Source organism: Oratosquilla oratoria, chromosome 12, assembly GCF_046742065.1.
Source record: "Oratosquilla oratoria isolate Oo_2021 chromosome 12, ASM4674206v1, whole genome shotgun sequence".
Lineage (NCBI taxonomy): Eukaryota > Metazoa > Arthropoda > Malacostraca > Stomatopoda > Squillidae > Oratosquilla > Oratosquilla oratoria.
Window position 1 is genome coordinate 59,969,425 of NC_134788.1, and position 12,425 is coordinate 59,981,849.

Genomic DNA, 12,425 nt, shown 5'->3' on the forward strand with positions numbered 1-12,425 from the left:
TTTTACCTTTTCTTCTCTACTTGATTCGCCTCCTCTTCCTCTCTTAATTTCTAGCCAAAACATTTTGTTATTACTTTCAAAATTTTCTGACATACTCTTACCCCATTTCACATCTGCTCTTCTTTTTGCCTCTTTTATCTTATGCTTTACTTCTCTTCTCTTTACTTTGTACCTCTCATATGATTCCCTCGTCTTAATTTGTAACCAATCTAGGAAAGCTCACTTCTTCTCTTCTACACATATCTTTGCTTCCTCATCCCACCACTCACTTCCCTTCCTTCTATTTCCTCCTGTTCCCCTTGTTCCACACACCATCTTTGCACACCTTATGACTCCCTCCTTATCTCTTCCTACTATACTCCTGGTTACCTCTATGTAGCCATTAATGCTCTATCTACCACCCTTCCATCCACCACCCTCTCCCATGTGTACTTATGCTTGACTTTCTTCCTAAATGCTGTATTAGCTATCATCAACTCTCTTTCAAAAAATGGATATCAGGACAATATAGAATTGGTGCAAAGGAAATGGGATATGAAAAAGACCTGGGAGTAATCATCACAAAGAACATGTCTCCTGATAAACAGATAATCAAAATTGTCAGAGAATCCTATAACTTGCTAAAAACAATAAAGGTGGCTTTTACTTAGTTGGACGAAGAAATTGTAAAGAAAACACTAGTCAAACTGATAAGGCCAAAATTAGAGTACCCAGCAACACCATGGTCACCCAGTGCCAAAAAGAATATAAGGAAAATTGAGAGAATCCAGAGGGCAGCTACGAAGATGGTCCCAACAATTTCAAAATTGTCATATGAACAGAGATTGTCAAAACTAGAATTACCGACTCTGGAACTAAGGAGAGAAAGACGCGACTTGTTGACTACCTACAGAATCACGAGAGGTATCAAAGTCCTTGATAGAGAAGACTTATTATATTGGGATAAGAGAAATACAAGGGAACATGGAAGGAAGCTCATAAAGACAGTTATACAAGAGACCTGAAAAAGAACAAATTTCCCCACAGAGTTGTGGATGTATGGAGCAAACTAGACGAAACAATAGTGTGTGCAAAAACCATACACGAATTTAAGAACAAATTAGACATGGTGAGATACAGAGACGGGACACCACGAGCATAGCTCCTCTTCCTGTAAGATACTAGGTAAATACACACTGCTATGTCCATATATATATATATTTTTTATGCAACTGGTTGCGTCGGTGTGTAAGCTGCCTAAGCGTACCTGTATAGCACCGTACTCAGTGTCGTTATTTACAAATGTGGAAATGGATTTCAGCATACTGTCTTCATTATACGTCAAAGATCAGGAGGACAAATTTCATCTTCAGTTATTTTGTACAATTTTGATCAGTTTCGTTCTTTAAAACAACCCAAAACTAATCAATTATATTAAAAAATAAGAAACACAGGCTGTTTATATCTAAAATTGTATTTTGAATAGAAGATTTATCATGTTTATATTACTGACAAGTCAGTAGAAGTGTAGGAATTGTTTTGTTATGTTTTGGAGCTGAAGTTCAAGTTAGCTTTAACGGTAAAGGTCAAAATGAAGACTGACTAGACATGGCAGCTCGCTGTGATATAGGACAACATAACAAACCAATGATTTCACAAACACAGTCACTAAACACTCTGAGCTCACCGTCGAGGAAGCTCTAGTGTATATTGCCAGACTCACTTGTAGAATGACATAATAGATGCAGAAATGCCAATCAACAATTACATTTGATAGAGCACTGACAGAGACACTAGATGCCATGGAGGTGTCATGAATATTTATCAGATATTATCTGACACAAAAGTTCTCATAACGAAGATCATCACGTGGAAATGATTGTCATCCACCAAATGCTTGTATAAAGATTAATTGTAAACTGATATACGTCACAAAATGATATATACACTTCACGAAAACAACAAATTGAACAGAAAAATAAGACATCACAACTCGACCTAGCAAAGAGGGTCTGTCCTAAGAGTCAAGAGGGAACAAGTACATGCACAACTGCTACTAAACACCACGAACAAGCTATTCTTGGCACAAATAATAATGTAGTTAATGAATGGAATAAACTTCATGCAGATGCAGTGCAATGCAGTTCAGTTCAAAGCTTTAAGAATCATTTAAATACCTAAGCAAGATGCTGTAATGTCATTTATTTTATATTATCTATTTTTGTTATGTCTGATTGATATTTACTTGATTCACATTATTAGATATTTGTCAATTTATCATCATTTATTATTTACCTGTTTTTTTATTTAAATATACCTATGCATTTATTATTATCTATATCATTATGTTTTTATTTATTGTCATTACTTTTTTCCACATCTGACCTAGTTACGGACATAAAGGTCTCCTATCGGCATGCTCCGCATTTGTAATCCTTTGTCATGAAGGTGTCATGATATATTTCAGAAATCATCAGACCATGAAATTCTGTCTCAGGAGGTATCGAAGAACTACAATCAAATCTACTAGACTCCAGAAATTCTTCTTGCTACAAACAATAACAAAGTTGAGGAAACAAACTGGATTTCTTCTTTATTAAAAATGAACAATTCATCATACAGATTACAAATAGCTATGGCGTATACTCCCAACTACTTTATACAATACTAAGGTAAACAGAATTGTATCCATCATGACATACAAATATCAATATCCACCAGTTGCACAATTTTCTAATATTTTCATTTTTTTTAATTCCAACAATATTCATGCACTTGATGGAACACTTAAGAATTTTGAAAAAAAAGAACAAGCAAAAACACATTATGCAATAGGCCAATGGTCAGTCAAATAACTTCACAAATGTGAGTAAACCAATTAAGATTTCAACTGACAGTTTATAACAGTGGATCAGTACTTAATAGCTGCAAGTACCATCATACAGGAAAGTTATATCGCTCAGGTCACACTGGAAAGGCTTCTCACCAGCATAGGTCATCATGCAATACACGATATCAACCTTTCGTGAGGAAGTGCGAGTCATTACGTGACGTTTGAAATAAGTCCTCCGTGTGAAAGCTGAAAAGGCTTCTCTCCAGTGTGGGTCGCCACATGACGTCTAAGTTTACTTGTTTCTGAGAAAGCTGCATCGCACAGGTCACATTTGAAAGACTTCTCTCCACTGTGGGTCACTACGTGTCGTTTGAGATTAATCTTTTGTGAGAAAGTTGCATCACACAGGTCACACTGGAAAGGCTTCTCTCCTGTGTGGATCATCATGTGTCTTCTGAAATAATTTTTTTGTGAGAAAGATGCATCACACATGCTACACTGGAAATGCTTCTCTCCGGTGTGTGAAACTATGTGTCGTTTAAGATCACCCTTTGCTAAGAAACCTACATTGCACAGATCACACTTAAAAGGCTTCTCTCCAGTGTGAGTCATCAGGTGTCGTTTGAGATAAGCCTTTAGTGCAAAAGACGCATCACACAGGTCACACTTAAAAGGCTTCTCTCCGGTGTGGATCATCACGTGTCGTTTGAGATCACCCTTTCCTAAGAAAGCTGCACCACACAGGTCACACTTGAAAGGCTTCTCTCCAGTGTGGGTCACCATGTGATATTTGAGAGCAGTCCCTCCTGAAAAAGCTGCATCACACAGGTCACATTTGAAAGGTTTCTCTCCAGTGTGGGTCATTACGTGATATTTGAGAGCACTCTTTCGTGAAAAAGCTGCATCACACAGGTCACACTTGAACGGCTTATCTCCAGTGTGGGTCCTTATGTGATATTTAAGAGCACCCTTTCCTGAGAAAGCTGCATCACACAGGTCACACTTGAAGGGCTTCTCTCCTGTGTGGGTCATCATGTGTTGTTTGAGATAATTCTTTCGTGAGAAAGCCGCATCACAAAGGTCACATTGGAAAGACTTCTCTCCAGTGTGGGTAACTATGTGTCGTTTGAGATCACTCTTTGCTATGAAAGCTGCATCGCACTGGTCACACTTGAAAGGCTTCTCTCCAGTGTGGGTCACCATGTGTCGTTTGAGATCATTCTGTCGTGAGAAAGCCGCATCGCAGAGGTCACATTGGGAAGACTTCTCTCCAGTGTGGGTAACTATGTGTTGTTTGAGATTACTCTTTTGTGAGAAAGCTGCATCGCACTGGTCACACTTGAAGGGCTTCTCTCCAGTGTGGGTCATCATGTGATACTTGAGATGACTCTTTTGTGTGAAAGTTGCATCACATTGATCACACTGGAAAGGCTTCTCTCCAGTGTGGGTCACCGCGTGTCGGTTAAGATTACTTTTAGTCGAGAAAACTGCATCACACAGGTCACATTGAAAAGGTTTCTTTCTAGTGTGGGTCATCGTGTGATATCTAAGATGACTCGAGAGATAGGTGTGCCACGGATGACACAAGATTATATCTATATGACCAATATAGGGAATCTTCGGATACCTTTTCCCAGGAACTGTTGATAGCTACTCTCATCCTGAAAGTAAATATGTAATAAGTATGACAACTAAGTTTTTGAGAGAATGGAATAGGAGTGACACAAAGGAATACAAGTAGGGTGGGGCATTAACCAAAATGAAATCAGGGAAGGGAATAAACATTTCGTAACAAGAAGTTTAAAGGAAGGAAGAAACGGAAGGTTGAACAAATACTAAAAAATATGGAGTTGCGCAGAAAACGAAAAAAAAAAACGGAATACAGACGCTCCTCAACTTACGTTTTAGTTACGTTCCGAACGGAAGTTGAAAATGAACCTAAGTTGTTACTGTACTATACATCCGTAAATTTTATTACCGTATAAAACACCCCTAAATAATTGATTATACACATAACCTTGTAAAATAACATTAATTTCAGATAAATTAAATTCAAGCAACATAAACTGAGATGGTGGAGGAGGAGGAGGCAAGGCACGTTTAGTCTGTCGTTTGTGCCATGTAAACAATGGACGCAGCGTCATTCGTAAGTATCGTTTGAACAACGGAGAGCGCGCTAAACTAAAAAATTCACTCATTTTTTTTTTTTTTTTTTTACAGTCAGTTCAAACGTAAAATCGAAAAAACGTAAAACGACTGAACGTAAGTAGAGGAGCGTCTGTGGTCAAAATCATTCAGGAAATAATAAAAGACTGAATAAATAATGCAAAGACATAGAGCCCACAAGAAAAAGAAATCAATGTATGATACAGGATACAACAAGAAATATTTGCAAAAAAATTTACAGAGGACCACTACACACGCACATCGATCATGGAATTCAAAAACCAACGTTGGAGAGATTCATAAGATTCTGATATTCATTTTTGCAATAAATCATTTGCTTTCAATTTTTCAAAGAAACCCCCCCACCCCCACCCTCTCTGTGATAAGTAAATTAGTTATAGGCTAGGTTAGATTCGCCCCTCACTTTCATCAAATACAGAGACAAGGTGCACAGTGGGAGTAGCCCTGTAGCAATCTTGTAAATCAACATATTTCATTTTCAAGGTTATGGTGAATGGCACTACTTTTTTTTAAACATTATAATGTAAAGTTTATTACTTGCTAATATTTTTGGAGTATCACGAAATTATACAAATACATTAACCAAAGTGCAACAAATTAAGATAACAAACAATTCTTACCAAAGATTAAAAAGAAAAGAATGAGAAAAAATGGATGATTGAACAAATGTAAAAACCATGAACTACAGAAACTGGAAAAGGGAGTGAAAAGGTAATGGAAATTGATAGATGAGGAGAAGTCACAAGAGCGGATGAATAAATGTTACAAAGAGAGAGAATAAAGGGGGAAATTGGAGTATAATGGACACAGTAACACAGATAACTGGACTTATTTGATTTTATTTTTATTTTTTTTAGAGGCCAACCACCCAATAATCGAAGATGCCAGGAATCGATATGTGATTGTTGTAAATCCTTTATTGGTTTCCATTTGTCAGGGAACACCTCCGATCCTGCCCCTACACACACACACACACACACACACACACCAATCACGGATGTCATAATTCAATATTTGAGAGATTTATGATAATCTAATACTGTATTGGTTTCCATAGCAAATTACTTGTTTTCCATTTTGGGGGGAAACAAGTAAAATTTCACACTTATACCACCAGAATCCTATAAATAAAAATATAAAATATTGGATTATGTCATCTTTGAATGAAAAGTAAATTATTTCTAATCAATATATCCTAACCTGCCCCTACCTACAACTACGTTGGGTTAGATTCACCCCTCACTTCCATCAGTTACTATAAAAAGGCCCACAAAGAAATCAGCTTGTTGATTTATAGTTCAGTGAAAACAACCACTTCAAATGAATTTTTGTGTGATCTTTGTAAATATTTGTGCTGTATAGCAATCCTACTTGTAAATCAACAAGATATTCAATTTCCTAGATGACTAGTAGAGGGGCCAGATGTTCTCCTTTTGCGCACTTTGTCCTCTATCAGGCGCAACCTCATGTCAGACGTGCATTTGTCCTCCTTTCTTGGGGTGTAGCAAAAATAGATGAATAAACAGATAAATAGAAAATGAATAAATAATAAATAAATAAATAACCCTAAATATACAATAATGCCGTACAGTTAAATTATGAGGGAGTATCCAGGCCAAGGTCAACATCAGAACTCAGCAGCCGAAGTAGACAGGAACTGCACAGGACCAATGTTGTGAATGTGTGATTGCATGATTTACATCTCATACATTGGGCTGCAGTCCTGAGGTGGCCGTGGTGCAGTGTGGTTTGGCAATTAATTTATGAGGTTAAGAAGTCTGAAAATGTTGAAAAGAAAGACTTTGTTTAACTCTGACTGGGCCAAAGAGAATGGATTCATTGCTAAAAGCAGAATGGATGAGTTTCATGCTTTTTTGTACACTGTGTCGTTGTGATGTCGAGATAGCAGGTTAGGGGAAGAGTGCAGTCGAACGACGCTCAGCCACAGACAAACGTAGACTTAACACTCACAGTGCTGGCACCTCATCATTGCTATCATTTGTTTCTTCAGCTCGATCCTCTCAGGATGACAAAATTACAGCTCCAGAACTTTGTAAAGTGTATCATACTGTGAAACATCACCAGTCATACAGGAGCATTGACTGTGCAGTGAAAGTTGAAAGAGAGGTATATAGTGACTCCTCGGTAGCGAAAGGTGTAAGAACATGTGGAAGAACCAAAGCAGAAGCTCTGTGTAAAAATATTGGAGCACCATATTCTGTACAGAAGCACGTGGAATATATAAAAGAACATGACTTGCACTTTTCAATAGCAACCGATGCTTCAAACAAAGGTGCAATAATGTTTCCCAATTCTTTTGAGATACTTTAATTTTGAGATGGGAGTGCAACAGGTGTTACTTGACTTTTACACTGATAATGATGAATCATCAAAAGCTATCACAAATCAGTTATAATAGTCTAAGTTAGAAGTGTTGGGTCTGGATCTGAATAAAGTGTCGGCAGACACAGCTGACAATGCAGCTGTAAACTATGGAAAATACAACAGTGTTTATCAGAAACTGAAACTTGCCCAAAACAACATTATTGCTGCTAACTGTTTGGCTCATGTTTTGCACTATGCAACAAAATTTGCTGCTGGAAAACTGGACACTGACATTGAAAATATTGTTCTCAAGGTGTACAGCCATTTAAACATCTAATCAAGCAGAACACAACAGTTGAAGTTCTGCGAATTTGTGGAGTCTGATGAATGCAATCTATTGCGATATATTGTAACTAGATGCCTATCTCTTTTGCCATCAATTGACACAATACTGAAAAACACTATAAAGTTATTTTCAGAGCTTAGGAGAAGAGGAATGTCCCAAAGAACTTCTGTGGAAGTGCTTCAGAGATGAAAGAAATGACTCTGAAGTGTCAGAGATCTATTTCCTCTTCCTCATTCACACTCTTACATTATTCTCAGACACTATCGAAGCACTAGAAGCCAAATCATTCAGCATAATTCCAATATATAAGCTAATGACTGGCCTGACACACAAGCTCGAGAGGAGAATGAAGGATTTGTATTTTTGGGTATTCAGCAAACACCAAGCTTAGCCAGCTTACTGCAGATGTGGCTAAGAAATGTAAAACAAACTTCAGTGTTTTCTATGAAAGGGGCAGAAAGTACTTAAGTGACAGATATGACTTCTCTGAAAACAGTTATCACAATAAAGTATCAAAATTGGGCCTGTCAAGTAATGTATCTTTTGGAGAATTCAGTGATGCAGTCAAGACCTGTAACCATCCAGATATTAATATGGATGATTTCTATGAATAGTATGGGATTGTGGACACAATTATTACTACTCCTGAAATGGTAGATTGCCACAGTGATGAACGCTATCTCAAACTGTCCAGTGAATATAAATCTCAGTTCTCATTCACAAGTCTGAAGAAAGTGAGTGCTTATATATTCTCCTACCATGCAGTAATGCTCACTCGGAGCGAGCTTTTTCAATGATGACATCAGCTTGGAGGAACGAGAGAAACCATTTGGAAGATGCACAACTATATACAAAACACTTCTGGCCAATAAGAAACTACTGCAGATGGCCAGTAGAGGGCAGAAGTACAAAAAGAAATAAACCTCCAGGCAATCAAGGTGAGGATACAACTAGGTTTTGTTTGTGTTGTAACTTAGCAAGAAATACAGGTATTTGTTATTTCTTGGTTTCATTAGAAGTGAAAAATACGATTCAATTTCAGCTTTTTGTTAATATATATGTATATAAATATATATTATATATATGTATATATATATATACATACATATATAAATATATATATATATATATACATATATATATACATTTTAACAACCACAATGCACTTTAATTGTAAGCCATCAAAGGCCAGCATGGAAGTATACGAATGCGGGAAAGTGTTTGTACAACACAGTGTTGTACAAATACTTTCCCGTGTTTGTATACCGTACTTTCAATTGTACTATCTTAGTGGAGATTGGTTGAACACAAAATTTCATATATGTGCATGTAACTCGAGCATACAAATATATAAGAAATAATGCGCTGAACTTATATCTCTCTTGATAGCCTAGTTGAAAAGTCACTGTCGCACTTGTCATGAGGATGACGGGTTCGAGTCCTGGGAAGTACCAAATTTCAATTTCAGCATGCTGGCCTTTGATGGCTTAGAATCAAAGTGCATTGTGGTTGTTAAAATGTATCTCTAATCACTGGGACCCATTCAGTGTTGTACAAATACTTTCCCATGTTCGTATACTTCCAATTGTACTATCATAGTGGAGATGGGTTGAACGCAAAATTTCATATATGTGTATGTAACTCAAGCATACAAATATATAAGAAATAATGCACTGAACTTATATCTCTCTTGATAGCCTAGTTGGAAAGACACTGTCGCACTTGTCATGAGGATGCTGGGTTTGAGTCTTGGGCAGTACCACATTTCAATTTCAGCATGATGGCCTTTGATGGCTTAGAATTAAAATGCATTGTGGTTGTTAAAATGTATCTCTAATCACTGGGACCCATTATATGTATATATATATATGTATGTATATATATATATATATATATATATATATATATATATATATATACATATATATATATATGTATGTATATATATATATATACATATATATATATATATATATATATATATATGTATATGTATACATTCCTGTATATTATAATCATCAATATGCTGTGTTATCCTTTTTGGAAATTTGGAAATGGCCCCCTTGTAATTAGTAAAGTGAAAATTAATGGGGAAATAATAAGGCACAGGAGTGTATGAGTAAACATTACATGGAGAAAGAAGCCACAAGAAATTAAAATCAGAATATGATGAGAGATACAATAGCAGCAAACACTTGAAATAAGAAATATTGGTAACATTTTTGCAAGTGTTTACACCCACCCAATAATCAAGGATGTCAGAAATCAATGGATGATTCTTGCAATTCCTTTAATGATTTCCATTTTCAGGAAACATTTCAGCAACACCCCACCCATCCCCATTGCAGAGCCACTGGGTTGGCGAGTAAATGAGTGAATTTTGGCACAAGTAACACACTGCACCCATAAATAAAATTATAAAATATTTGTCATTTATCTTATGATTGAGGAAAAATCTACAGAACCTTAACTATTGCTAGGTTAAGTTAAACTCATCCCTCAACTACAAAAAAAAAAAAAAAAAAAAAAAAAAAAAAAAAAAAAAAAAATGCATGGTAGGTGTGATTTGTTGAGTTATGAATATTTACAACATATTCATGCTTGTACATCACGACTATAATATGAAGTATGGAGGGGGGGTTAGGTTATGGTGAATGACTGCTCCTGAAACCTTCCGATATAAATTACATATATTGGATGAAGCTATGGTTCTCTCTGTGACATTTCACTGCATGCATTTGAAGTATTCCACTCCCAAATAATGTATGATACTCCTACAATCCGCATCCATCGCAATGAAAAGAAGTTGCCAAGAATATATTACCCCTAGAAACGTATCCCCGAATTCGTTGCTTAGTATCTATGGTCGTTGCATGCGAGAATGTAAACAATAGATGAGTTTTGACAAGACTTCATTCTGACTACCAAATTGGAAGTGCCCATATTCGATCAGAACTAACATGAAACCTAATGGCAACATCAAGTGATGAATAGACAAGGAAAATAACTTCCACCATACAATAAATACATGTGCACGATTGTCGAGCGTCCTCAGTATTACACTTATTACCTGTAGGTATGTCAACATGAAAATGGAATTCCTGACATTTGAGCTGAAGTAGTTCTCATGGGATACAAAAAGTCGCAATGAGTATAATGCAGTTTGAATTGCCAATCTAGCTGTCCTAGTTCTTGAGATATTGCATTTTGAATGGAATTTGGGCCGAAACGTGCGGTCTGACTAATCGCCGATCAAACGTAAACAATGACGGTTTTTACTGACAGGCAAAATTTTATATAAAAATTTAGTATATGGTTGCATTATTTGACCTATTTTCTTTACGATGTGTGATTTCCATGTAATTTGATCATAGAATTACATTTCTATCCTCTGCAAAATTACCCACCACATCTACAAATACCGTCAAATTACATGAAAATCACACATTTTAAAGAAAATAGTTTGAATAATTCAACTATATGCAAGCTATTACACTAATAACACAATACTAACAAACTTAATGGTGTAGTTTGATCCATACCACCAGTGATCATAGATAGCGGGCAGGACGAATCGTAACTGTGGTCCGTAATATTACGGAGGATATAAACGTAACTTCTCTTTGATCAAATTACATGAAAATCACACATTTTAAAGAAAATAGTTCAAATAATTCAACTATAAGTCTATTACACTAATAACATAATAGTAAGAAACTTAATAGAGTGAAGTTTGATCCATACCACCAGTTATAGATAAGATGGCGGGATGGATGTTGATGTTGTTATCCGATAATCCGACCCGATAGAAAAAAAAACAAAAAACTAATTAGTACCACCGATTTCTCAGCTCTTCCATAACACGCTGCCTTTATTTTGGTATCAGAATAACCCGCGAGACTAGTAGTGTTCGTTTATTTTGGTTAGTTGCCAAATCTCTGAATTTATTTAGCTCATTTTTTATCTCTGAAACATAAACCAATTTTCGATTTACTGCTGAATGCAAGCCGCCATGTTTATCGTTTGTATTTATGTACCGACATGTAACTCATGATGTATTTTTTTTTAATTTACTACGATCGTAGTAAATACACTCGCATAACATTTGTATGAATGAAATTTCCGGCGGCATGTAAATTTGGCCGTTTGCATGGCGTGCGCATAAAATGACGCGCTATTGTGCTCGTCATCGACGGTGGCGCCTCTGGTAGTATTTGACCTACCTATTACCTGCGTGCATGTCATGATGTTGTGCTTCTAAATTATATGCCACTTCTGGATATCACAGATGTCCTAGGAATCTCAAAGATTCTTTTTAGTATATATTAAGTAACTGCTCATACCATAAAGGATATATTTGTATTCAATTGATACGAAACGACTGTTTCTGGTCCCCTTAACCCCCTACGTCTGTTGTCTGTGCAACTTAGCGTTGAATAACAATCTAATGACTAATGAAGACCACAATGGATATAAGCGTACGTTTTTTTGTGTTATCCTCGGCAATTTTGTGATTATCATTTCGAAATATGTGTTGTTGTATTTATTTTTTGCACTTCATGTATATTGATTCTTTGCCAAATAAGTTTACTTACTAATAACTTGTAGAGGACGAAGTGGCGGCCAGCCAAGATGAATGTAAACAAATAACATACGAGCAGAGTTGCCAGATTGGCCTATTCTAGGCCAAAACCCTCAATTTTGGCTTCTTTTTCAAGCATTTGGCCTAAGGATATTTAGTTTGGCCTAAATGAC

General features: G+C 36.3%; 2 protein-coding genes across 2 annotated transcripts in view; both read right to left on the minus strand.

The window, feature by feature from the left end:
- LOC143031858 (uncharacterized) overlaps positions 1–12,425 on the minus strand; it is a 46,116-nt gene that overhangs the window by 7,630 nt on the left and 26,061 nt on the right. The window lies entirely within an intron of this gene.
- Positions 1,899–12,314, minus strand: LOC143031857 (uncharacterized). The gene is made up of 2 exons (XM_076196206.1): positions 12,266–12,314; positions 1,899–4,473 (listed from the first exon to the last, which is right to left on the minus strand). Exon 2 carries the CDS (start codon positions 4,346–4,348, stop codon positions 3,023–3,025), a length of 1,326 nt encoding a protein of 441 aa, XP_076052321.1. The 5' UTR covers positions 4,349–4,473; positions 12,266–12,314; the 3' UTR covers positions 1,899–3,022.